General features: G+C 43.7%; 1 protein-coding gene across 23 annotated transcripts in view; it reads left to right on the top strand.

Annotated features, from left to right (window-relative positions):
* The window catches only part of PTPRS (protein tyrosine phosphatase receptor type S), a 733,740-nt gene that overhangs the window by 391,485 nt on the left and 317,101 nt on the right, over positions 1–25,154 (top strand). For 17 of the 23 annotated variants that reach the window (XM_077475694.1, XM_077475692.1, XM_077475693.1 and 14 more), the window contains one exon: positions 10,319–10,436. The exons of the other annotated variants lie outside the window; for them this stretch is intronic. In XM_077475694.1, the coding sequence (XP_077331820.1) occupies positions 10,319–10,436 (118 nt within the window). The remainder of the gene's footprint in view (positions 1–10,318; positions 10,437–25,154) is intronic. 23 annotated transcript variants of the gene reach the window in all.

Here is a 25,154-nt window from a genome sequence, read left to right as displayed (position 1 = left end):
GGTTCAGGAGGGCGTATGCCTTCCCACCACTTCCAGTGATCCTCGGATTCCTTCAGAGGCTCCGAGTGGAAGCAGTAGAGGTCGTGACAGTAGCTCCCTATTGGCCCAACAGGCCTTGGTTTCCCCTCCTGGTCCAACTCAGTGTTCGAGATCCCATACCTCTCCCTCTCAGGCCGGACCATCTCTCTCAGGGTGCAGTCCTGCACCCTTGCCCGGAATTTCTGAGACTGACGGTCTGGTTCTTGAGAGGAAGAGACTAGAATCTATCGGGTGTGCTTCAAGTGTAATTTCCACCCTCATGAGTGCAAGGAGATCGAGTATGAACAAGGTTTATGGCAGAATCTGGACCAAATTCGTAGATTTCTGTTCATCCTCAAATAGATCTTTTGAACATCCAGGAGTCCAGGATATTCTCGGCTTCTTGCAGACTGGCCTTGATCTTCCTTTGTCAATAAGCTCCTTTGGAGTGCAAGTATCGGCTCTGTCGGCCTTCTCAGGTACATCTTGGGCAGTGCATCCATTGATTGGTCAATTCTTCCGGGGAGCTTCAAGACTTAAACCTCAAAGAAAGCCTAGATTTCCCAAGTGGGATCTTCCCCTGGTCCTGGATTCAATCTCGGGTTTAAGTACGTCGGGGCCATCCCCGCTTTCTGTTAAAGACTTTTCAGCAAAAGTTGCTTTTTTAGTTGCGGTCACTTCAGCCAAGAGGGTCTCGGAGATTGGATCCTTGGGCTTCGAAGAACCCTTTTTGACATTTTTTCCGGACCTGGTAGTCCTCATTCCTATGTTGGGGTCTAATCCAAAGGTTTCTTCGGTGTTTCATCAGAATCAAGAAATTGTCTTGCCTACCTTCAAGTCACCGGGTTCTAATGATGTTCATCCTCTGGATGTTGGAGAAGCCCTGAAGGAATATCTTCTTATCACTTCCCCCTTCAGGCGCTCAGATCATCTCTTTATTCTGCACTCAGGTAGCAACAAGGGGAAGTAAGCTTCAACCAGGACGCTGACCACCTGGATTGTAAGAACCATAGAACAAGCATATAGGGCGAAGGGCTTGGCTCCTCCAGAGGCAGTGACGGAACACTCTACCAGGGGAATGGCAGCCTCATGGGCAGCGGCCCGGCATGTGGCTCCTGACACCATCTGCAAGGCGGCTTCTTGGTCCTCTATTAATACGTTCATGTCACACTACAAATTAAATGTTTTTCTGGCTAAGCATACCCACCTGTTTGGTTGGCTAGTTATTTCCCATGCGTAGGCTGCCGTGGAGTCTGTCAGGAAAAGGGAAAATGTATTGTCAACTACTTACCGTAATTTTCCTTTCCTGATGGACTCCATGGCAGACGGAGTAGGCTAGTTACGGAACACCGTGTGGAGTGGTGAATGTTCATTTATGGTAATGGGGTCCTATAGTATTGGAGAGGAGGCGGGGTCAACCACACGCAGGCTGCCATGGAGTCCATCAGGAAAGGAAAATTACAATAAGTATTTGACAATAAATTTTCCTTTTTTTAGTTGCTTGGAATGCACTTCAGTTAGAGTGCCAATCTAACTGAATGTTGGGTTCTGTGCTATCACTGTGATTTCAACTAAATCTATACCTTCCTCTGACTTTTCCCTACTACTTACATTTAGCCTGTGCCTTTCTCTTCCCCCTCCCCGCTGACAAACTGTGAGGCACAGCCTTCTTGGAAATTAGTTTGATCTGCCACCCAAATTTCTATAAATTTAATTGTTTATCTGTTTCTGTTTTCAGCAGATCTTTTTGACTAGTTTGTCCTGTCCTTGGTCTCCTTCTTGTCTGTGTTTTTTATGCTTAGGCTTTTTGATCTGTTTCCGTAACTTTTTTAAAAAATTTTATTGCTTATGCCCATCTTTACTCAGCCTTTGCATCTGTTTATCTTGCTTCCAGTTGTTCCTTTGTGTTCCCTTTGTGCTGTCCATTGGTCATTCCTTGTCTTTACTTTGTTGATGTACTAGACCTGTGCTGTTCCCTTCATGTATATGCATTCTTGTGCACTTCAAAGTCTTCTAACTTTGCATGTTTGGATCTAGGTAGTGTACCTATGCTACATAGTTGGCAACATTGAATAAAGACATCAGTTGATCTAGTTCAACCTGTGTGTTTGTATATCCATGTACATTGTGTTTGCTAAAAAACACATTGGAAGCACAAGAGTTGTTTTTTTTAATTATTATTTATCTACACTTCCAGCTGACATCACCAACTGTGGAAAGGAAATCCATATCCTTACCGCTTTAACATTAACCACTTAAAGCAGTTGTAAAGGCACAAGTTGTTTTACCTTTATGCATTCTATGAGTACAGCAGCCCCCTCAGTTCACCCCAATGCTTACCAGAGCCCCATCTCGATCCAGCGATGTGCACGAGAGCCTCAGCTGCTTGCTCTTGGGGCATTTGGTAAGAGGGAAGGGCCAGAAGTTTCAGCAGGGGACCAGAGAAGCGGAAGATTGGGGTTTATTTTAACCACTTCAGCCCCGGACCAATTTTCAGCCTAAGGACCAGAGGTCTTTTTACAATTTCGCACTGCACTGCTTTAACTGGTAATTGCGTGGTCATGCAATGTTGTACCCAAACGAAATTTGCGTCCTTTTCTTCCCACAAATAGAGCTTTCTTTTGATGGTATTTGATTGCCTCTGCGATTTTTATTTTTTGCGATATAAATGGAAAAAGACCGAAAATTTTGAGATCTCATTTCTCGAGGTGCTAAAATGGCAGGGCAGTACAAACCCCCCCCCCCCAAATGACCCCATTTTGGAAAGTAGACACCCCAAGGAAATTGCTGAGGGGCATGTTGAGCCCATTGAATATTTTGTTTTTTTTGTCCCAAGTGATTGAATAATGACACAAAAAGTTTACAAAAAGTTGTCACTAAATGATATATTGCTCACACATGCCATAGTTATATGTGAAATTGCACCCCAAAATATATTCTGCTGCTTCTTCTGAGTACGGGGATACCACATATGTGGGACTTTTTGGGAGTCTAGCCGCGTACGGCACCCCGAAAACCAATCACTGTATTCAGGATTTCTAAGGGTGCAAATTTTTGATTTCACTCCTCGCTACCTATCACCGTTTCGAAGGCCATAAAATGCCAAAATAACACAACCCCCCCCCCCCCCCAAATGACCCCATTTTGGAAAGTAGTCACCCCAAGGAAATTGCTAAGGGGCATGTTGAGCCCATTGAATATTTTATTAAATTTTTTGTCCCAAGTGATTGAATAATGACACAAAAAAAATAAAGTTTACAAAAAGTTGTCACTAAATGATATATTGCTCACACATGCCACAGTTATATGTGGAATTGCACCCCAAAATATATTCTGCTGCTTCTCCTGAGTACGAGGATACCACATATGTGGGACTTTTTGGGAGTCTAGCTGCGTACGGCACCCCGAACACCAATCACTGCCTTCAGGGTTTCTAATGCCGCGTACACACGATCAAACAATCGGGTGGAAAAGTCCAGCAAACTGAAGTCCGCCGGACAATCCCCCCATGTGTAGCCTCCGGCATACTTTTTTGACCCGAAAGTACAGCGGACTTAGAAAGTAGTTTTGCACTCCAATCTTCCCACCGGACTTGCATTTCGGTGGACAATACGGCCGTGTGTGTGCCAGTCTGCCGTACTTTTGAAATGAACGGACTTTTCCCGCCCGGAGAAAAGTCCGCTCATTTCGAGCGGGTCTCCAGGTAGGTGGGGCCTGTAAAGGAGACGTCGCTGGCCCCGCCACCTGGTATGGACTTAAAGGGGAACCCCAACACCAAAAAAAATTGGCGTGGGGGTCCCCCCAGGTCCACATCAGACCCTTGTCCGAGCACGCTACCCGGCCAGCCAGGAAAGGGGGGACGAGCGAGCGCCCCCCCCCCACCCAAAAGCACCTTGTCCCCATGTTGATGAGGACAAGGGCCTCTTCCCGACAACCCTGGCCGTTGGTTGTCGGGGTCTGCGGGCAAGGGGCTTATCGGAATCCGGGAGCCCCCTTTTATAAGTCGCCGCGCCGGAGCCATTGTGAGCGGAGGATCCGACGAGGCAACATCTGAAGAGAAGAACAGAAGGCGACGGCAGCGGCGAGGACAGCGGCGACAGAAGACTGGGCCACCGCCTGTAAAAGAGCTGTAAGAAGGCGCGGTGGCCCGGCAGAAGAACCAAAGAGGGGGACAAGACCCCCGAAGTCGGAAGAAGGGCGGCGGGGAAGAAAGCCGGGCTCCTCCACTAGCAAAAGAGCTAGAAGAAGATAGAGGAGGAGTCCGGCGAGAAGATCCCCCGAAAACGGAAGACCCCTGGAGCTGTGCAATAAACTATTTTTACCCTGTGTTGTGTTTTTTTTTTACTTTTTTCACAGGTGAATGGGTAGGGGTACATTGTACCCCATACTCGTTCACATAGGGTGGGGGGCCGGTATCCGGGGGCCCCCTTATTAAAGGGGGCTCCCGGATTCCGATAAGCCCCTCGCCCGCAGACCCCGACAACCAACGGCCAGGGTTGTCGGGAAGAGGCCCTTGTCCTCATCAACATGGGGACAAGGTGCTTTGGGGTGGGGGGCCTGGTACGGCTCAGGAGGAGGGGCCGCTCGCTCATCCCCCCTTTCCTGGCCGGCCGGGTAGCGTGCTCGGACAAGGGTCTGATGTGGACCTGGGGGGGGACCCCCACGCCGTTTTTTTTCGGCGTTGGGGTTCCCATTTAAGTCCATACCAAGTGGCGGAGCATGCGACGTCTCCTTCGCGGGCCCCGCCTACCTGGAGACACGCTCAAAATGAGCGGACTTTCCTCCGCGTGTGTGGGTGAGTCTGTTCATTTCAAAAGTAGGGCGGATAGTACGGCGGACTTAGTACGCCGTATTAGTCCGCTGAAAAAGTGCCGTGTGTGGGCAAGTAGCCCGTTCGGAAAGTCCGACGGACAGTCTGGCGGGAAGTCCACCAGACTAAGTCCGTCAGATAGTCGGCTACGTGTGTACGCGACATAAGGGTGCAAATTTTTGATTTCACTCCTCACTACCTATCACAGTTTCGAAGGCCATAAAATGCCAAAATAGCACAAAACCCCCCCCCCCAAATGACCCCATTTTGGAAAGTAGACACCCCAAGCTATTTACTGAGAGGCATGTTGAGTCCATGAAATATTTTATATTTTGCCACAAGTTGCAGGAATATTACAATTTTTTTTTTTTTTTTTTGCACAAAGTTGTCACTAAATTATATATTGCTCACACAGGCTATGGGCATAAGTCAAATTACACCCCAAAATAAATTCTGCTGCTTCTCCCGAGTACAGGGATACCACATGTGGGGGACTTTAGCCACGTACGGGACCCCGAAAACCAAGCACTGCCTTCCGGATTTAAATATAAAATGCTTCCAAAAAAAACTGTTAGCGATCGCAGGGATCAGGCCTGACTCTGCGATCACTGCAGTTATGTGTTTAGTGTTTTGTAAGTGACAGTGATCGATCGATACTGCACTTGGGTGGGCTGGGCAGAGGGGCAAAACGCAGGTGCTAGCAGGTATCTGGGCTGATCCTGCTAACAATGCGTTTTTTTGGAACCCTAAACTGCTAAACTGCTGGGGACGCTAGTATAGATCTGATCAGATCAGATTTTGATCTGTTCAGATTCTATACCACTACGGGAGGTTTATGCTTTGCGTGTGGGTGTTAGCGGTACTGGCACTAACCTAGTGCTGCCTGGGGCGACGCAGACCCTGACCCTAAAACCTAATTGATATCACCCGCAGGGTTAACTCTAGGGGCAATCAGGGGGTTAAACCTTTATTGGGGGGTGGTAGGGGGCTACCCTGGACCTAACACGAACTGCCCTGACAGTTTTTACTGTCACAGCTGACACTGAATGCAGTGATCAGTAAATAAATGATCACTGCAGTCAGTGACACTGTGACTGGGAGGGGGGCGGGGGGGATCGGGGGGCGATCGGGGGGTTTGTGTGCCTATGTGTGCCTACATGTTAGTGTAGTGTTTGGTGCACTTACTTTCACTGTTCTCCTCGTAGTCTGGTCAAAAAGACCGCCCCGAGAAGAATGACATCATTTCTTCCCTGCCTGTGTTTACTATACACAGTGGGAGGAAGCTTCTCATTCGCCAGGAGCGATCGAGAGGGGGTGGCCAGAAACCAACGGCCATCCCCTCATCCCGGATCGCTCCTGAACCGAAACGGACCGCCGCATCCAGCGGGAGGGGGTCCAATCGGACCCCCCACCCGCTGGAAGGGAAGCACGTACGTGCTTGTGCCTGTACATGCCATTCTGATGACGTACATTGACATGCGGCGGTCCTTAAGTGGTTAAAAAAATACAAATAAAAAAAAACTAAGCTTTAATATCACTTTAAGCTCCGGAAGATTTTACTCCCTTCAGGACCAGGCCATTTTTTGCTATTTGGCACTGTGCTACTTGGCTGGCAATCATGCAACACTGTATACAAATTAAATTTATATCATTTTTTTTCACACAAATAGTGCTTTCTTTTTTGCTGATATTTGATCACCACTGGGTTTTTTATTTTTTATTATATAAACAAAAAAAGACTTAAAATCTTCAGGAAAAAAAAAACAGAATGTTTTCTGTTATAAAATATATCCAATAAAAATCATTGAATTTATTCATAAATTTAGGCCAAAATGTATTCTGCTACATGTCTTTGGAAAAAAAAAATCACAATAAGTATATATTATTTAGTCTGTAGGGAAGTTTTATAGTGTCTACAAACTATGGTATATATATTTATAAATTGATCAATCCTGATGTACTGACCGTCACAATTTTTGGAAAATTAAGTAATGAAAAACTGAAATGAAATGAAATTAATTTTATTTATTTTTTTGCTACATACCGTCACCATTGCAGTGCAGCATCATGATATGACTGATTTGACAGTGATCAGGGATACTGACTGGTGACAGCCTGTTAAAAAAAAATTTTTTTAAATAATATTTTATTATATATATATATTTTTAACATAATTTAAAAATTATTTTTTTTTTTTAATACTTTAGTAATATTGTACTACTGAGGGGGTGAGTAGGGATTTCTATTTTTACACTTTGATTACTGGTACAATCAAGATCATTGTACCAGCAATGCTTTGAGCTGTCATAATACCGGGATATACATTGCACTTTTTCCAGCAGACACATCAGTTGGTGTCACCATTTAAAGATTTGTATATTGCGATCATATCCCCTCTTAACTGTCTGCTCTCCAGGAAGATTACATTTAATGTTTGTAGTTGTTCCTCGTAACTGAGATCCTTTAACCCTCGGGAAGTACTGGGCACTATTACATATAATAGCGCCCATTTTAGGCAATTAAGATTTCAACAGGCGAATGTGTGATAAAAAAGAGCACTATTACCAGCGAACATACGTTAGTAAACTCATCAGCGCTAATTAGCGATTCTGCATATATGCAAATGCCAGTTTCTACTGGCATCTAAAGACCGACAACCACTGGCCAGGGTTGCCGGGAAGAGGCTTTAGGGCATGTGGCCTGGTACGGTTCAGAAGGGGAGTGTGCTCGCTCACCCCCACCCCCACCCCCCCCCATTCTGACCACCAGGCTGCAATTTTTGGATAAGGGTTTGATATGGCTTTTGATGAGGCCCCACATCATTTTTTATTATTTCATTTTGGTGTAGTTCCCCTTAAAGCACATACCAAACCCCGAAGGGCCTGGTATGTACTGGGGAGGGGCCCTATGACGTTTTTTTTCTTGATTTTTGGAATTCCACATCATAATTATCGAATAAGTGCATACCATTGCATGCATTTGAAGAGTTAAAATATGGAATAAACCAAACTGATGAGCATTGGCTAATTATGCTGCTGAATACAATGCACATTTTCAGGAGGTGATACCATCAGTGGGATTTGAACTCATAGCTTGAATCTTTGAAAGTACCTTCATAGAAAATACATTATGTTTGATTCTATACCATAATGTTTTACATAGTTAGTAAGGTTGAATAAAGACACCAGTCCATCTACAATTGTCCCTATCTCTGTACATTGCACACTCACATTGTTCCCTACCCTCAAGGATCCCACAATCCAAAGTCCCCATTCATATACTAGGGCCAATTTTGGACAGAAGCCAATTAACCTACCTGTCTTTGGAGTGTGGGAGGAGGCTGGAGTACCTGGAGGAAGCCCACGCAGGCACAGGGAGAACATGCAAACTCCAGGCAGGTAGTGTTGTGGTTGGGATTTGAACCAGCAACCCTTTTTACTGCTAGGTGAGAGTGCTAACCACTACACCACTGTGCCACACCACTGTTTTGCTTTTCAGGCATTGATATTATAGTAACAACCATGCTCATGCCGATGTGACATTGGCTAATAGGCGATTTCCCCTTTTCAGGATATGTTGCTGAGTACAATGCAAGCTTTCAATAGGTGATACCATCTGTGTGATTTTCATCCATTTGAGCACAATTATATTGAGAACATACGCCTACTTGTGTTTGATGGTGGGACTACTTTATATTCTAGGTAAAATAGTACTCAGCACAGTGACTTAGGCCCCTTTTACAATGTTGCAACCTGAAAGTTACATGATTTTGATGCGACTTTAAGAAATTCCTGTGTAATCTTGAGGTCGATGGATGCAGGAGTTGCAGGGAAAGTCACAAAATTTTCCAGCGATTTTGCATCAGCAATTTTGCTGTGATTTCAGGTATATGTACTTCAACTTGCATCAAAGTCGGAACAGATATGAACGGTACTCATTGACAATCATGGGGTATGAATTGTCATGCCATTCTGATGTCCAAAGTTGCAGGAAAAGTCGCACAAGTGTGAAAGGGGTCAGCCCAACTTTGTGAGCGATTTCAGAGCGCTGATTTGGCCTGCAATTTGACATGTCAATTTAGAGCTATGTGAACATGGGTGAAGTTGCATAGATATGAATGGAAATCATGGGGGGAAACTTTTCATGCATCTCTGAGGTCCAAAGCTGCATGAAAAATTCACCGAAGTGTGAAAGTAACCTAATGAGATTAATTGATAACACCTTTGAATTAGGCCCCATTTGTACTTGTGTGACCTTAAAATTGCACAGCTTTGTCGTGATGAGAAGCAATGCCTGTGTAATCTTGTGGTGTATGAACCTCAAATTGCATCAAAGTCAAACCAAGGTAATGCAGGGATCTTGCCCTGCTTTCAGGATGCACAAGTGACAATAGGGCCAAATTCAAAGGTATTATAAAAGGTAAGAGGGTAAGGTCGCGCTATGGGGCAAACTACTGTTATATTGGTATGAGCGGCCTCTATTCAATTTCCACCCAGTGTGGGTGAAAGCAATAAAGTGAAATGAGGAGGGGAAATAGACTTGGCACTATACCTATTGGTTTTGAAAAATGAGTACTTAGTTATGGTTTATACAAACCATAACCAAGTACTAATTTTTCAAAACCAATAGGTATAGCGCCAAGTCTATTTCCCCTCCTCATTTCACAAATTCAAAGGTATTATCCATGAATCTCATTCACACTGCTGCGACCTGAACACTATTTTGCTGCCACTTTGCCTCTGCAACTTGGCCCCAACTTCTGGGAATGCCTGTGTAATATAAAAGTACAGGTGAAGTGAATTCGCACAATGTGAAAAAAATCACTTAAATAAGAGAAATAAATTCTCTAAAAACGTGAGCAATTATGCATTTAACTAATTTAACTAAACCCTCCTATTCTTTTTGGCCAAGGGAGCTGCCATCTTAGCTTCTGTTTGATCTGCAACTGCTGTGGTGCTGCTCATGTGGTCAGTTATGACACCAGCTATTGGATGGTTTGAAAGTTTGGTTGACAGCACAATCAAATGTGACAGCGTTCCCAGCATGCCAGGAATGTTACTGTTTTTTGAAACCGTTAAATCAATTGGTTTAGTTCCGCTTTATATATGCATTATCAGCCTTATCTACTTCATTTTTGAAGCCTCTGTTCAATTCCTCCCCTTCCTCATCTCAATAACCCATCATTGTGCACAGGTAGAGAGCATGGGAGAAGGTTACCAGCTAAAAATATTTCTAGAAGCATTAGCATGTATTTTGCCTCTTTTTAAATATAGTTAACAATTAAGGTAAAATAAGAGATGCGTGTTAGGGTTTACATACACTTTCATAGATGCAAATCTGAATCCTCCAGTAATTTTTTTTATCAAATTAAAGGAGATGTATTCCTATACTTATGTGAAGTATGTCCCTGGGTATCATTATATCAGCAGTGTTTAATGCACATACACACTGAACACAAAGATCAAGAATTCCTCTCTTTTGAATTGACAGGAAATGATTATAGCTGGACTTCAACCTGAAACCTCTTATTCCATCACAGTTGCTGCATATACTATGAAAGGAGACGGTGCACGCTGCAAACCAAAGGTTGTTACCACTAAGAGTGCTGGTGAGTACATCCAAAATTGCACGAGTAGAGTATTTGCTCAGCATGGTATGTGACCATACATGCTAAAAAATTTTTGTATGCGATTCAGTTTGATAAATACAGCCAAAATATTCTTGGATCAAAAATTATTACAAATGACTAATATATTTGAGAGTCAAAATTCATTTTAGATTTGTTTGAAAAATTGTGCATGTCATTTTCCAACAAAAAGAGAAAAAATAACATTAAGCCTAGGTTCACACTGTCTGTGGGAATGAAATCGCACGATCTCATTCCCGTATGTCAGTCCCGACTTCGGGGGAAATTTCAGAGACACCTGTGCTTGTTTCTGCACAGATGTCAATAGAAATCGCACCTCAAAATCATAAAAAAGCATAATATTATCTATATAAGCAACTGGTAACAGTTCTTTCGAATTAAAATATAAAATATCTGATATTGAAAATATCTGAAATTGTACATATTTTTTTTTTTTGTAAATCTAAGTATTTCCATCCTTGTCGCAGACAGTGTTGTGTGCTTGCCTGTGACAAAATGAGATACTAAAAGAATACTGGATGGTGGGGCTGAGTGGGATGCAAAATGAACCAGAAATCTATGGAGCCATTGGTAATAGATTTGCTGTGCCCCTCGCCATCCTTTTTTTGGTCGTTGCTTATGGCTTTGGTTTGGAACCTCATTCTAGCTCTCTAGCTGAACAAAAAATAAAAAAATAATAAAATAACCATTATGTTAAGCAGGTTGTAATAGTTCCTATTGATGGTTACAGTGGCATTATTGTTTTTGCTGCTGGAAAGAGGTGAGAATGAACAGAAAGGGGTTTGGTCCTAGGAATAAATAAATCTATGGCACAATTTTCTAAAATGTAATTGTTGGCTCCCTGTGACTAGGTAACTAACATAATGCATAGGGGTAGATTTACTTAAGGCAAATAGACTGTGCACTTTGCAAGTGCACTTGCACTCAGAGCTTAGTAAATATGGTAAAGCCTTGCTGATTCCCATCATCTAATTATGTGCAGGCAAAACGTTGGATTTTCCTCTATCTTACCTGTAAAAATCGTTTTCCATGAGTACATCACGGGACACAGAGCAGCCATAATAATTACTGTCTGGGTTATACACCACCTATAGGTGAATGGACACTGGCAAATCAAAAGACAGGAAGTCAGGAAGTCCCCCTCTATATAATCCTTACCATAGAGGAAGTACCTCAGTTTTGTAGCAAGCAATGAAGATGGGGGGGAGGGACCTCTGTGTCCCGAGATGTACTCCAAGAAAATAATTTTACAGGTAAGACATTGGAAAAATTTAATTTTCTATCCCTATCACAAAGCAGCCCTAATAATTACTATCTGGGATGTCCTAAAGCAATGCCCTTGAGGGGAGTGAGACAGTAATCACAAAGATTGTCATCAGACCAACAGACCTATACTGCCGCTTGCTTCAGGACGCTGCGGCCAAACTCAGCCCTATTTCGAGTGAATATATGCACTGAGGACCAAGTAGCGGCTTTGCAAATCTAAGCCATAGACACTTGATGATGCACTGCCCATGAGGCACTTATCCTCCTGAAAAATGGAAACCACCTTGGGAAAAAAAGCCGGATGGGGTCACAACACTGCCCTATCTTGGTGTAGGATCAAAAATGGTTCTCGACATGAAAGAGCTGCAAATTCTGACACCCTCCAAGCCAAGGTTACTGCAACCAAAATAATAATAATTTTCTTGTTAAAAGATCCAGAGGAATATGTCAAATGGACTCAAAAGGTTTGTTCTGTAGACAGACAGTACCAGATTGGGTGGCCTGACTGGCGGAACCATGGCAATCACTCCTTGCAGAAATGCTTTCACTAATTAATATGATGCAATCGTTCCCTGAAAAGAAAATGGATAAGGCTGAGATCTGACCCTTAATCATTCCTAAAGCCAGCTTTATTTCTACCCACTTTTGCAAAATGTTTGTGGGGATGACCCTTTTTGGCTTTAAATCAAGAAATGTAAGATTTCCGAATTCTGTTGTAGATATTTCTAGAGACTGGCTTCCTAGCATATAGCAGAGTAGCAATCACCGGACCAGAGACCCCCTCTATCTTTCAAGATCCTGGCTTCAATAGCCAAACCATCAAATTTAGTGACTGTAAAGCAGGATGGAATATCTGACCTTGAGAAAACAGCTCAGACGGCGTTGTAGAGGCTATGTCCTCCCTACTGCCATCTTTACAATCTCCGCATACCAAGCCCTCCTGGGCCAGGCCGGGCTACCAGTATCACTGGCTTTCCTTCGTTCTGTATCCTGCGCAGAAGCTGAATTGGAGGAAAAGCATAGATCAGGGAGAACTGATCCCAAGGAATAACTTGCTTGTTTTTGAACCTGGACACCAAGAGATCTATGTCCGTTGTACCCCATCGTTAGATGCAGGGACCATTCCCCTGGAAACAACTGCTGACAACTTAGAAAGTCCGTCTGCCAGTTGTCCACTGCTAGGAATGAATACTGCCGATAGAAACGGCACATATCTTTCTGCCCATGTCACAATGTAACTCACTTCCTTCTGGGCTGTCTGACTCCTGGTGCCCCCTTGGTGGTTGATATAGGCCACCACCGTGGTGTTGTCGGATGGGATCCTGACAGGGCAACCGGGTATTCCAGAGGACTAGAGCCAGACAAGCTGCCTGGATCTCCAAGATATTGATGGGCAAGTCCCTTTCTATTCAAGACCACTTCCCTGGACAGAGGCTTCTTCCAGAACCACCCCCCAGCCTGTGAGACTGGCGTCCCTGGTCACTACTTTCCAGGCTACTGGTAAAAAGGACTTCCCTTTCTCCAAATTCCTGGGTACCAACCATCAACTGAGATCCTGTCGCACTCTTGGGCACAGAACCACGTGATGATCCAAAGCTTTGCCTGAACTGTGTCCAATATCGGACCCAAATACTCTAGGCTGTGAACTGGCCGTAAGGCTGACTATTTTAAGTGTAGAATCCAACCCAGGCGTTCCAAGAACTGAACCGCTAGGGTCACATTCTGCCTCAGACCTAACGCCGATTGATCCTTGAGTAATAGGTCGTCCAGATATCCTACTACCGATATTCCCTGAATATCACTTAACACCCGAGGAGCCATGACTAGGCCAAATGGCAAGGCCACAAACTGAAAATGACTCTTCACTGTGAAACGCAGAAACCATTGATGAAGCCGGAAAATTGGCACATGCAAGTATGCATTCTTCATGTCTATGGATGCTAAAAACTTCTCCTCCTGTCAGAGTCAACGGCAGAACGAATTGACTTCATACGAAAGGATCAAATGTTTAGAAACTGATTCAGAGCCTTGAGATCCAGAGTGGGTCTCACATCTCCGTCTGGTTTTGGAACTGTGAAGAGGTTAGAGTAGAAGCCTTTGAATTTTTTGTTGGCCGGAACGTCTAGAATAACCCCCTGCGACCTTAAATGGTCCAGGGCCTGGAACAGAGACCTTCTTTTTCCCAGATCTGTGGGAAAGTTGGACCTTAAAAAGAGAGAGGCAATACCCAGAATTCTAGTCTGTAGCCCTGTGTCACTGTGGAAACCTGTCCCACCTGTCCTGGATCACCTCTTCCCAAGCCTCTAAGAACTGTAGAAGCCTTCCCCCCACCTGTACGAGTGGGGGCGCCCTTTCATGAGGTAGACTTAGAGCCTGGCTTGGCAGGCCTCTAAACCCAGGGCTTCTTCTGCCCCTTTCCCTGAGGTCTACCTCTAGATCCCAATGGCTGAGGTAATCAAAACTGCCTGGAAGCAGAGGTACTAGGTACAGGAGTGGTAGAAAACTTAAACGAAAGACGTTTACTCTTCTTGTTTTAACCGGTAGGAGCGCATTCTTTCCCCCTGAAATCTTTTGTAAATATCAAGATCCGCGGCCCAAAAGGCGTTCCCCATGGAAGGGGAAACCAGTCAGTAACTTTTTGCAGGGCAATTCCGCAGACCAAGCCTTTAACAAGATTATCTGTACTGACAGGAGTGCAAAGCGTGAAACCTGCTGAAGAGAATCTTTAAAGGCATCTATCGCAGAACACAAGGTACGAGGTAAGTCAACAGTTCAGTTAAGTTCAGCAGCCTTCCCTTGAGCTGAAGATTCTTAACCAACTCTTTTAAAGATTGGCAAATTCCGCCACCGCTGGATGTACTGCAGATCTGGCAACCACAAATGTAGCCTTTAGTAAAGATTCCAACTTTACTTCTACTGGATTTTTAAAAGCCTGGGCAATGCCTACTGGACGGGTTAAGTTTTTGTTTACAACCAAAATAGCAGCATCAACCATTGGCATACTCCATTTCCTTGTACATTTTTCCTCCATAGGATACAAAAGACAGAACCTATTAGGGTGATCTCAGTCAGAATATACTACCTGCTATAGTAGCATGTGTGATGGGAAGGCCTGAAAACTGCAGAGGGTGCAATAAGCCAAAAGAGTAGAAGGAAGCCTCCAAAACCTCTAATGGAAGTAACTTAAACCCAGACCCGATCATCTTCTTGAGAGACTGGATCAACAATCTCTGGTATTGAGAGGCTGAAAATTGCTCCTCAGAGCCTTACTGCCCAGAAGTGGAATCCTTAGCTTGACCTTCCTCCTGGTTATTTAAAGCTACCTCTTCCACATCCTCTGCCCATTCTGGTTGCAACCCAGGGGGCTTAGGAGAGGGAGATCTATCCTGTGTGTTTCTCCCTTGTGACATTTAAGCAATCATACCAACTATTTGACCTTTAAGGCCAACTAAAGCTGATGCCATGTCGTCCTTTGTGACATAGGCAGAGGCACTGGAAGTAGCAATAATGCCTGACAAGCACAATGGCTCAGATTGGCCAGTCACCTTTGCTTTTTCAGGGGAAGCTAGCACAGTTGAAGCATGACTAGGATCCTCTAACCCTTCCTGCTTTGACCACCCCCCCCCCTTCTTTCTGAAAGACATTGCTTATCCTTTAAAGGTAAGACATAAAATTGAGGTAAAAACCCCTGTGCACTTTTATCCCTTAGCAAAGCTATGATCCAGCACTAGCATTAGCATCTATCACAGCTCAGTTAACAACCTTGACCCAGATACCAATGCCTGCAATAATTGTGTCCATGTACCCAAGAGTGACTCATATGTCCAGATAGGAAGCCTGCTCTGTGTCCCTTCCAGACGCCTCACAGGAGCTTCACGTGCAAGGAACTATCTTCCTATAATAACATTCCTGTGCAGAGTGTCACGTGTATGCCCCCCGCATCAGGAGCAAGCCTCCTCAATCCACGTTGGTGCTCGCCATGCGCGCTCCCGTCAGAGGCCACTTCCGTGCACCCCCATTACTGGCCGAGCGGCCAAGCTTCTTGGGGTGGCCTGCGACTCCTCTAGTATGTCAGGGATAGAAAAAAAATGGCAGGTATGCTTATAACAACACCGATACATGACACCAACGCCATCTAGTGTGCAAACTCAGTACTGCAACTGACATGGTGTTTGGCTGACAGGTTGTTGCTGGGATTAGTGCACAAACCTATATATACTTTGCCTATAGGCAAAAAGATCCAGGCTTAATCCCCTGTATGCTTTAGGGTCCACACCCTTGGACCTGTATAGCACCCTGCTGGAAAAATGCCTTGGAACTACTGAATAGGATTCCATCATCCAGGGTACAGCGCCCAAAGGGTCGCATTACAGGCAAAACCTTGTTCCTTCCTTCCTGAGGCTCGGCTAGCATCCATTTCAGCCTTTATCCATCAGAATGGATCTGATTACATAGCCCCTTTACCTGGGGCAAACATTATTTGTTGGTCAGCATAACAGCCTTGACCATCGCCTTCAAGACACTGGTGAAAAAACTTACATAATTCCTTTATGGCAGGGGTTATATAGAGGGAGACTTCCTGTCTTTTGATTTGTCAGTGTCCATTCACCTATAGGTGGTGTATAACCCAGATAGTAATTATTATGGCTGCTCTGTGTCCTGTGATGTAGGGTAAAGAAGTGTTTTTTTTTTCCTTGCATATAATTGTATATTCTTTACAAAGTGAAGCTTTACCACATTACATTCACTAAGGAAAATGACTGCAGCTGCACTTGCAGAGTTTATTATTTAGGATTCTGCTGAAGATTGTCCTCGCTGGCCAACTTTTGAATTTCTCTTTTTCAAATCAAACGAAGAGCATAGCGAGCCTTATCCAAGCTGTCAATGAGACCCCGAAAGAGGAAATTCACTCATTTATTTCTTTTTTAATCCCTGCTTACCTGATCCTGGGTTGTCCTCATTTCAGATACTCGCCCACCCAGTGGATCCAGCATTGCCCTGCTGAGATCCACTTCTTTTCTGCCATCGCTTCGTCCTGCCCTGCCATGTTCATGTGCGACTTCATAGAAAGGGTGCTTTCTCTTTTAGGTTTAGGCCAAAGCCTCCAAATGACGCACTGCTAGGCCTTCCTTCTGCCTCCTTTTATGAATGCAAGACTATACAAACAACGTGCAGCACACCTGCTGCCTCCTGGGATAATCAAATTACATATCCAACGAAAGCCCTGCATGTCATTTGCCTAGATGAGAAGGTAATATCCCCCATATTCCCTTCTCATTTAGGCAAATGACATGCAGTGCTCCCATTGACTGAAACTTTTGACTGAAATGACATGCAGCAGAACTAAACCTTTTGCATGTGAAAAAAGGTAAACAAACAAAAGAGAGAGATATGTATGTATGTAACGGAGTAGGAGGAGGCTTGGAGAGGAGGAAACTTATGAAGATCAGCTTTAAGCTAATTTCCCCTTTTGTTTTCTCAGTAAGCAAAGCATACTAATACCGCAGGCCAAAACACTTCACTGTTTTCCAAGGAATTATTGTCAGTCATTGACAGACTGGTCTAGACTTATGTCAGAAAATTAATGCTAAGAACTCAATAATCTAATTGATGAGATCACATTGCAGTAAGGGTCCACTAAACATTAAAAAATTCAATTTAAAAAAAAAATCTTGAGCATTCAAAAAGTTCTTGAAGCGGCCAAAATTATTATTATTTTTTTTAACCACTTCCCAACCGCCGCACGACGATGTACGTCGACAGAATGGCACGGGCAGGCATATGGGCGTACCTGTACGTCCCTGCCTTCCCGCGGGTGGGGGGCCCGATCAGGCCCCCCCCCCCCCCGGTGCCAGCGGCGGTCAGTATCCGTGCAGGAGCGATCCGGGATGAGGGGGCGGCCATTCATTCATGGCCACCCCCTCGCGATCGCTCCTGACGAATGGGAGTGAAGCATTGCATCACTTCCTCTCCTGTAATGTAAACACAGGAGAGGAAGTGATGTAATCTCTCCTCCGTGTCGGTATTTTTCGTTCCGGCACCGAGGAGAGAGGATCGGTGAGTTGCACCAACACGACACTTCACAGTAGAACATGCCAGGCACACTCACACCCCCCCTTTACCCCCCGATCACCCCCCCAATTACCCCTGCCCCCCCAGTCACAGTGACACCAATGCATTTATTTATTTTTTTGCATTGGTGTCATTTGTGACTGTAATAACTGTTAGGGCAGTTAGGGTTAGCCCCCTTTAGTTCTAATGTACCCCCCTAACCCCCCCAATAAAGGTTTAACCCCATGATCACCCCCCGTCGCCAGTGTCACTAAGGCTGGGTTCACATTGCAGCGGTTTATGAGAACGGATGTGATTCGCACCGCACTGCAGTGCAAATCACATCCGATCTCTGCGATTCGAGTTCAGCCATTCGCCGCACCCGCCGCAAATTCGCACGGGACCCTTTTTTTGGTCCGCAGCAGAATCGGATCGCATGGGTGTTCACACCATGCGATCCGAGTTTGCAGATCGCACTGCGATATGCGAACTGATCTGGGGGTGTCATTAACATTTCACTGACACTCCCAGGAGTTCGCATAGGGCAGTGTGAACTGCCGCCGGGAGGCATGCGATGCGGGAACCCGCCGCGGATTCGTGGCATTCCCGCATCACTCCAGTGTGAACCCAGCCTAATAAGCGATCGTTTTTCTGATCGCTGTATTAGTGTCACAGGTGACGCTAGTTAGGCAGGTAGGTATTTAGGTTCGCCGCAGCTTTTTATAGCGCCAGGGACCCCCATATACTACCGCATAAAGCCCCCTGATTGCCCCCTAGTTAACCCTTTCACCAGTGATCACCATATAACTGTTACAGGTGACGCTGGTTGGTTAGTTATTTTTTTATAGTTTCAGGGCACCCGCCATTTATTACCTAATAAAGGTTTAACCCCCTGATCACCCGGCGGGTGTCATTTGTGACTGTAATAACTGTTAGGGCAGTTAGGGTTAGCCCCCTTTAGTTCTAAGGTACCCCCCTAACCCCCCCAATAAAGGTTTAACCCCGTGATCACCCCCCGTCGCCAGTGTCACTAAGGCTGGGTTCACATTGCAGCGGTTTATGAGAACGGATGTGATTCGCACCGCACTGCAGTGCAAATCACATCCGATCTCTGTGCGATTCGAGTTCAGCCATACAGATAGTATGGCTGAATTCGTGTCGCACCCGCCGCAAACTCGCACGGGACCCTTTTTTTGGTCCGCAGCAGAATCGGATCGCATGGGTGTTCACACCATGCGATCCGAGTTTGCAGCTCGCACTGCGATATGCGAACTGATCTGGGGGTGTCATTAACATTTCACTGACACTCCCAGCAGTTCGCATAAGGCAGTGTGAACTGCCGCCGGGAGGCATGCGATGCGGGAACCCGCCGCGGATTCCTGGCGTTTCCGCATCGCTCCAGTGTGAACCCAGCCTAATAAGCGATCGTTTTTCTGATCGCTGTATTAGTGTCACAGGTGACGCTAGTTAGGCAGGTAGGTATTTAGGTTCGCCGCAGCTTTTTATAGCGCCAGGGACCCCCATATACTACCGCATAAAGCCCCCTGATTGCCCCCTAGTTAACCCTTTCACCAGTGATCACCATATAACTGTTACAGGTGACGCTGGTTGGTTAGTTATTTTTTTATAGTTTCAGGGCACCCGCCATTTATTACCTAGTCTCACTAGTGTACCCCTAAATTTAGGGGTGTCTACTTTCCAAAATGGGGTCATTTGGGGGGGGTTTGTGCCATCTTGGCATTTTATGGCCTTCAAAACTGTAACGCCCTTAGAAAGCCTGAAGGCGGTGCTTGGTTTTCGGGGCCCTGTACGCGGCTAGGCTCCCAAAAAGTCCCACATATGTGGTATCCCCGTACTCAGGAGAAGCAGCAGAATTTATTTTGGGGTGTCATTTCACATATGCCAATGGCATGCGTGAGCAATATATCATTTAGTGACAACTTTGTGGAAAAAAAAAAAAAAAAAGTTTGTAATTTTCCCGCAACTTGTGGCAAAATATAAAATATTCCATGGACTCAACATGCCTCTCAGCAAATAGCTTGGGGTGTCTACTTTCTAAAATGGGGTCATTTGTGGGGGTTTTGTGCCATCTTGGCATTTTATGGCCTTCAAAACTGTAATAGGTAGTGAGGAGTGAAGTCAAATATTTACGCCCTTAGAAAACCTGAAGGCGGTTCTTGGTTTTCGGGGCCCCGTACGTGGCTAGGCTCCCAAAAATTCCCACATATGTGGTATCCCCGTACTCAGGAGAAGCAGCAGAATTTATTTTGGGGTGTCATTTCACATATGCCCATAGCATGTGTGAGCAATATATCATTTAGTGACAACTTTGTGAAAAAAAAAAAAAAAAAAAATTAAAGTTTGTAATTTTCCCGCAACTTGTGGCAAAATATAAAATATTCCATGGACTCAAAATGCCTCTCAGCAAATAGCTTGGGGTGTCTACTTTCTAAAATGGGGTCATTTGTGGGGGTTTTGTGCCATCTTGGCATTTTATGGCCTTCAAAACTGTAATAGGTAGTGAGGAGTGAAGTCAAATATTTACGCCCTTAGAAAACCTGAAGGCGGTTCTTGGCTTTCGGGGCCCCGTACGCGGCTAGGCTCCCAAAAAATCCCACACATGTGGTATCCCCGTACTCAGGAGAAGCAGCAGAATTTATTTTGGGGTGTCATTTCACATATGCCCATGGCATGTGTGAGCAATATATAATTTAGTGACAACTTTGTGAAAAAAAAATAAAAAAAAATTAAAGTTTGTAATTTTCCCGCAACTTGTGGCAAAATATAAAATATTCCATGGACTCAACATGCCTCTCAGCAAATAGCTTGGGGTGTCTACTTTCTAAAATGGGGTCATTTGTGGGGGTTTTGTGCCATCTTGCCATTTTATGGCCTTCAAAACTGTAATAGGTAGTGAGAAGTGAAATCAAAAATTTACGCCCTTAGAAAGCCTGAAGGCGGTGCTTGGTTTTCGGGGCCGCGTACGCTTCTAGGCTCCCAAAAAGTCCCACATATGTGGTATCCCCGTACTCAGGAGAAGCAGCAGAATTTATTTTGGGGTGTCATTTCACATATGCCCATAGCATGTGTGAGCAATATATCATTTAGTGACAACTTTGTGTAAAAAAAAAAAAATATTTTTTTTTTTGTCATTATTCAATCGCTTGAGGCAAAAAAATAAAATATTCAATGGGCTCAACATGCCACTTATCAATTTCCTTAGGGGGTCTACTTTCCAAAATGGGGTCATTTGGGGGGGTTTTGTACTGCCCTGCCATTTTAGCACCTCAAGAAATGAGATAGACAGTCGTAAACTAAAAGCTGCGTAAATTCCAGAAAACGTACCTTAGTTTGTAGATGTGACAACTTTTGCGCAAACCAATAAATATACAGTTATTGACTTTTTTTTACCAAAGACATGTGGCTGAATACATTTTGGCCTAAATGTATGACTAAAATTGAGTTTATTGGATTTTTCTAATAACAAAAAGTAGAAAATATCATTTTTTTTCAAAATTTGCGGTCTTTTTACGTTTATATCGCAAAAAATAAAAATCGCAGAGGCAATCAAATACCATCAAAAGAAAGCTCTATTTGTGGGAAGAAAAGGACGCAAATTTTGTTTGGGTACAACATTGCATGACCGCGCAATTACCAGTTAAAGCAGCGCAGTGCCAAAGTGTAAAAAGACCTCTGGTCATTTACCAGCAAAATGGTCCGGTCTGAAAGTGGTTAATTAGATAAAAATCAAGTATACACGGTTCATTTTGGATGTTGCAAAAATAAAAATGCCATACTCACTATTTTCTCCCTCCTGTTGTGGCCATTGCCATCATGATTGTGGGCATAAGAAGCCCAATCAATACCTCTACCTGGAAAAGCTTTGGAGAGGTGCATGCTGGGTAACCAGCATGCACCTTTCAATTTCGCACATGCACGATTCACCAGCAGCCGTAGCGCTGATTGTTTCTAAAGTTGCCATAACGCGCAGGAGGAAGGCCCCACCCCCTTTGTTATGGCAACATAGATAAACACATCTCAGCGCTGTGATCTGATTTTTGATCACAGTACTGCCCACAGACTCATGGGAAATGATGACACATCATTTCCCAGGAGCACATGCGAGGGAGGAAGTGACAAGCACCACGGACCAGGAAGTGGCAAATTAGGGGGACTACATAGCAACAGGGCGTTTCTGGTAAGTATAAAAAAAAAATTCCTCCAAAAGTTTCGATAAAAGGGTTTAACAGGGTCTGAATATATAAAAAAAATAATTCAGGATGGAACTCCGCTTTAAGCAGCCCTTCTAGGGGGACAAGCTGTTTGGAGATCACCACAATTGCTAAAGGGGTGAAGAGAAAGGATGCTCCTTCCTCTCAAGCACACAAATACCCTTTTTCTGTGCACAGCTGTTTATCCAAAACAAAAAGAACCTTAAAAACTGATTACAAGGCCTTTTCGGCATGATGGTCTGCACTTCATTTAGGGGGAACATCTGTTATCTTTTTGCAAGCTTTTAGCTGCAATACAAACTCAAAGCTTGGCTTTAAAAAATGACCTCCATGGGATTCAAAATAATATAGTTTGACTATCTTCCCTTTCCTTTCTCTTGAAAGGTATTTGCTTCTAATTTTCTTATTTCATCTTGAAAAACAGATCTTTCTTAGGACAGTCAGGCACCTCTGACTTGAGGAATGATTACTTCAGTACTTGCATGATGATCTACCTGCTCTCTCTGCATGATGTCTCCAACAAGCTGACCTGGACACACAGGATGATTAGATAGCTACATGGAAAATAATCACCACTACATGTGATGCCATGCATTTGTGGTATCTTTAATAACCTAAGTTACCCATTATTGGCCATCACTCAAACTTTCCTCAAGTGTATAGTAATTAAGAAAATATTACATTAGGAAGAAGATTTTACAGTTGAAAATGTTATATTTATATGAGAGGGATGAGATTTATAATATAATTCTATTATTTATATGAGATACACATTTGTTATATTTAATGTGTCCCGAAGTAAGATTATTTAAAACATCCGGAGCGGTCTTTTTAACAGAACTATAACATGATACTTGGACTGGATTGTGCAATGAAATGTTCAGTGGCACTGGAATACGATATGGCCTCAATCCAAACTGCAGATCATTTAGTCCTTTTATGTAATTTCCCACTCTGGGGAATGGTAATATGATGGAAGCTTTAGAAAACCTCTGCCTTTGCCTTAAATAGAATACTGGAAACATGCTGCCAGCTTATAACTATAATAGTTGTAAGATGGCAGTTGGACTTTGGACCACATTTTGAACACTGTGCAAAAAGTTATAAGCAATCAGTTTGAAGATATTCCAGTATCTTGTTTATTTTGCTGTCATAGCTGGTTGGATATGGAATTCACAAAAAAACCAACCTGCCTGACCAACCCCTAGCAACATCAGCAGTGTCTGCTTTTATCCAAAGTCTAGACAAGACATGTTCAATCCCAGTCACTGATAGCTGTATATACTGTAGGATTTAGAGGTAAACAAATAGGTAATAAGACATCCTGTAATATAAGGATGGCATGCCAGTGACTGCTAAATATCAAGTTTTATCATTTTGCAATGGCAAAATAGTTTCTAGCTTGTAGATGAAAAGAAACTGATTTTTTTTTATGATCAGTGACTAAGGATATGATATTCCCTGCGTAGGATTGTAAAACATAATTGTTACTAGCTTGAAATTTCTGTCTCCTTAACTCTAACTTTATGACGAAGTTTTGCAACTTTAAATGTTAGTAAAACTGTACATATCGTCACTACTGTACATATCAATAACTTAGTATATCCAGGTAAATTATGCCTTATTATTTTTTTCCAGGACAAATTAGGCTTTTATTTGGTGGTAAATAATAATAGATATCGCCTTAATTTTATTTTATCAAAGTAATAGTGGGAACAAAATAGTAAAAAATATATATTTTAACCACTTCTGGGCATTTTTACCCCCTTCCTGCCCAGGCCAATGTTCAGCTTTTATCGCTGTCGCCATTTGAATGACAATTGCGCAGTCATGCAACACTGTATCCAAAGGAAATTTTTATCATTTTGTTCACACTATAGCTTACTTTTAGTGCCATTTAATCATCACTGGGGTTTTTACTTTTTGCTAAATAAACAAAAAAAGACAGAAAACTTCATTTCTGTTATAAAATGTTGCAAATAAGTAATTGTTCTTCATAAATGTAGGCCAGTGTATTCTGCTACATTTCTTTGGTGAAAATACCCAAATCAGTGTTTATTATTTAGTCTGTGTGAAATTTATAGAGACAACAAACTATGTATATATCTGAAAATTGATCAATCCTGATGTACTGTTAGCCTATTTCATTTCTTGACTTGAGAGGGGCATACAATCTCGTGCGCATTAAGGAGGGCGACGAATGGAAAACTGTGTTTAATACCAGAACAGGCCATTAGTAATGCCTTTTGGCCTTTGTAACGCCCCAGCAGTTTTCCAGGAATGTATTAACGATGTCCTCCGAGATTTTTTGAAGTTATGTGTGGTGGTTTATCTCGATGATATCCTCATATTTTACAAGTCCCTGGAGATCCACCACACAGATGTCTGTTGTGTGCTTCAGAAACTAAGAGAGAACAATCTCTATTGTAAACTGGAGAAGTGCGAGTTCCATCGTGAACAGGTTACATTCCTGGGCTATGTCATTTCCACTGCGGTTTTTCAATGGACCCAGAGAAACTTGAGGCTACTTCCTACAGTAGCCTCAACTCGTGGGTTTTCGTCCTCTGCAGTGTTTCTTGGGTTTCACCAACTACTATCGGAAGTTTATTCGTAACATCTTGTCTCTGGTCAAGCCCCTGACTGATATGACCAGAGAGCAGGGTAACCCACAGAGTTGGTCTCCAGAGTCCATTAAGGCCTTTGAGACTCTCAAGGCTGCCTTTGTTTCTGCTCCTGTGTTGGCACATCCTGATCCTACGCTGCCTTTTATCCTAGAAGTTGATGCTTCTGAGACTGGAGTTGGAGCCCTTCTGTCTCAGCGTCCTAACTCTGAGAGTGCTATGCATCCGTGTGGCTACTTTTCCAAGAAATTGTCACCTGCTGAGTGCAGTTATGAGATTGGTGACAGAGAGCTGTTGGCAATCACTTTAGCCCTGAAAGAATGGAGACATCTCTTTGAAGGTACCACTGTGCCTGTTCTTATTCTTACTAACCATAAGAATCTTACATTTTTGTCTGAGGCTTAGCGACTCTCTCTCAGAAGGGCGCAATGGGCTCTTTTCTTGTCACGCTTTAATTACATTGTCTCATTCTTACCCGGTACTAAGAATGTAAGGGCTGATGCCTTGTC

This window comes from Lithobates pipiens, unplaced genomic scaffold (genome assembly GCF_037356315.1).
Source record: "Lithobates pipiens isolate NorthernLeopardFrog02 unplaced genomic scaffold, aLitPip1_a1.2 Scaffold_13, whole genome shotgun sequence".
Classification (NCBI taxonomy): domain Eukaryota; kingdom Metazoa; phylum Chordata; class Amphibia; order Anura; family Ranidae; genus Lithobates; species Lithobates pipiens.
Note: the sequence above shows the minus strand (reverse complement) of the source record. Positions and strands in the feature narration are given on the sequence as shown.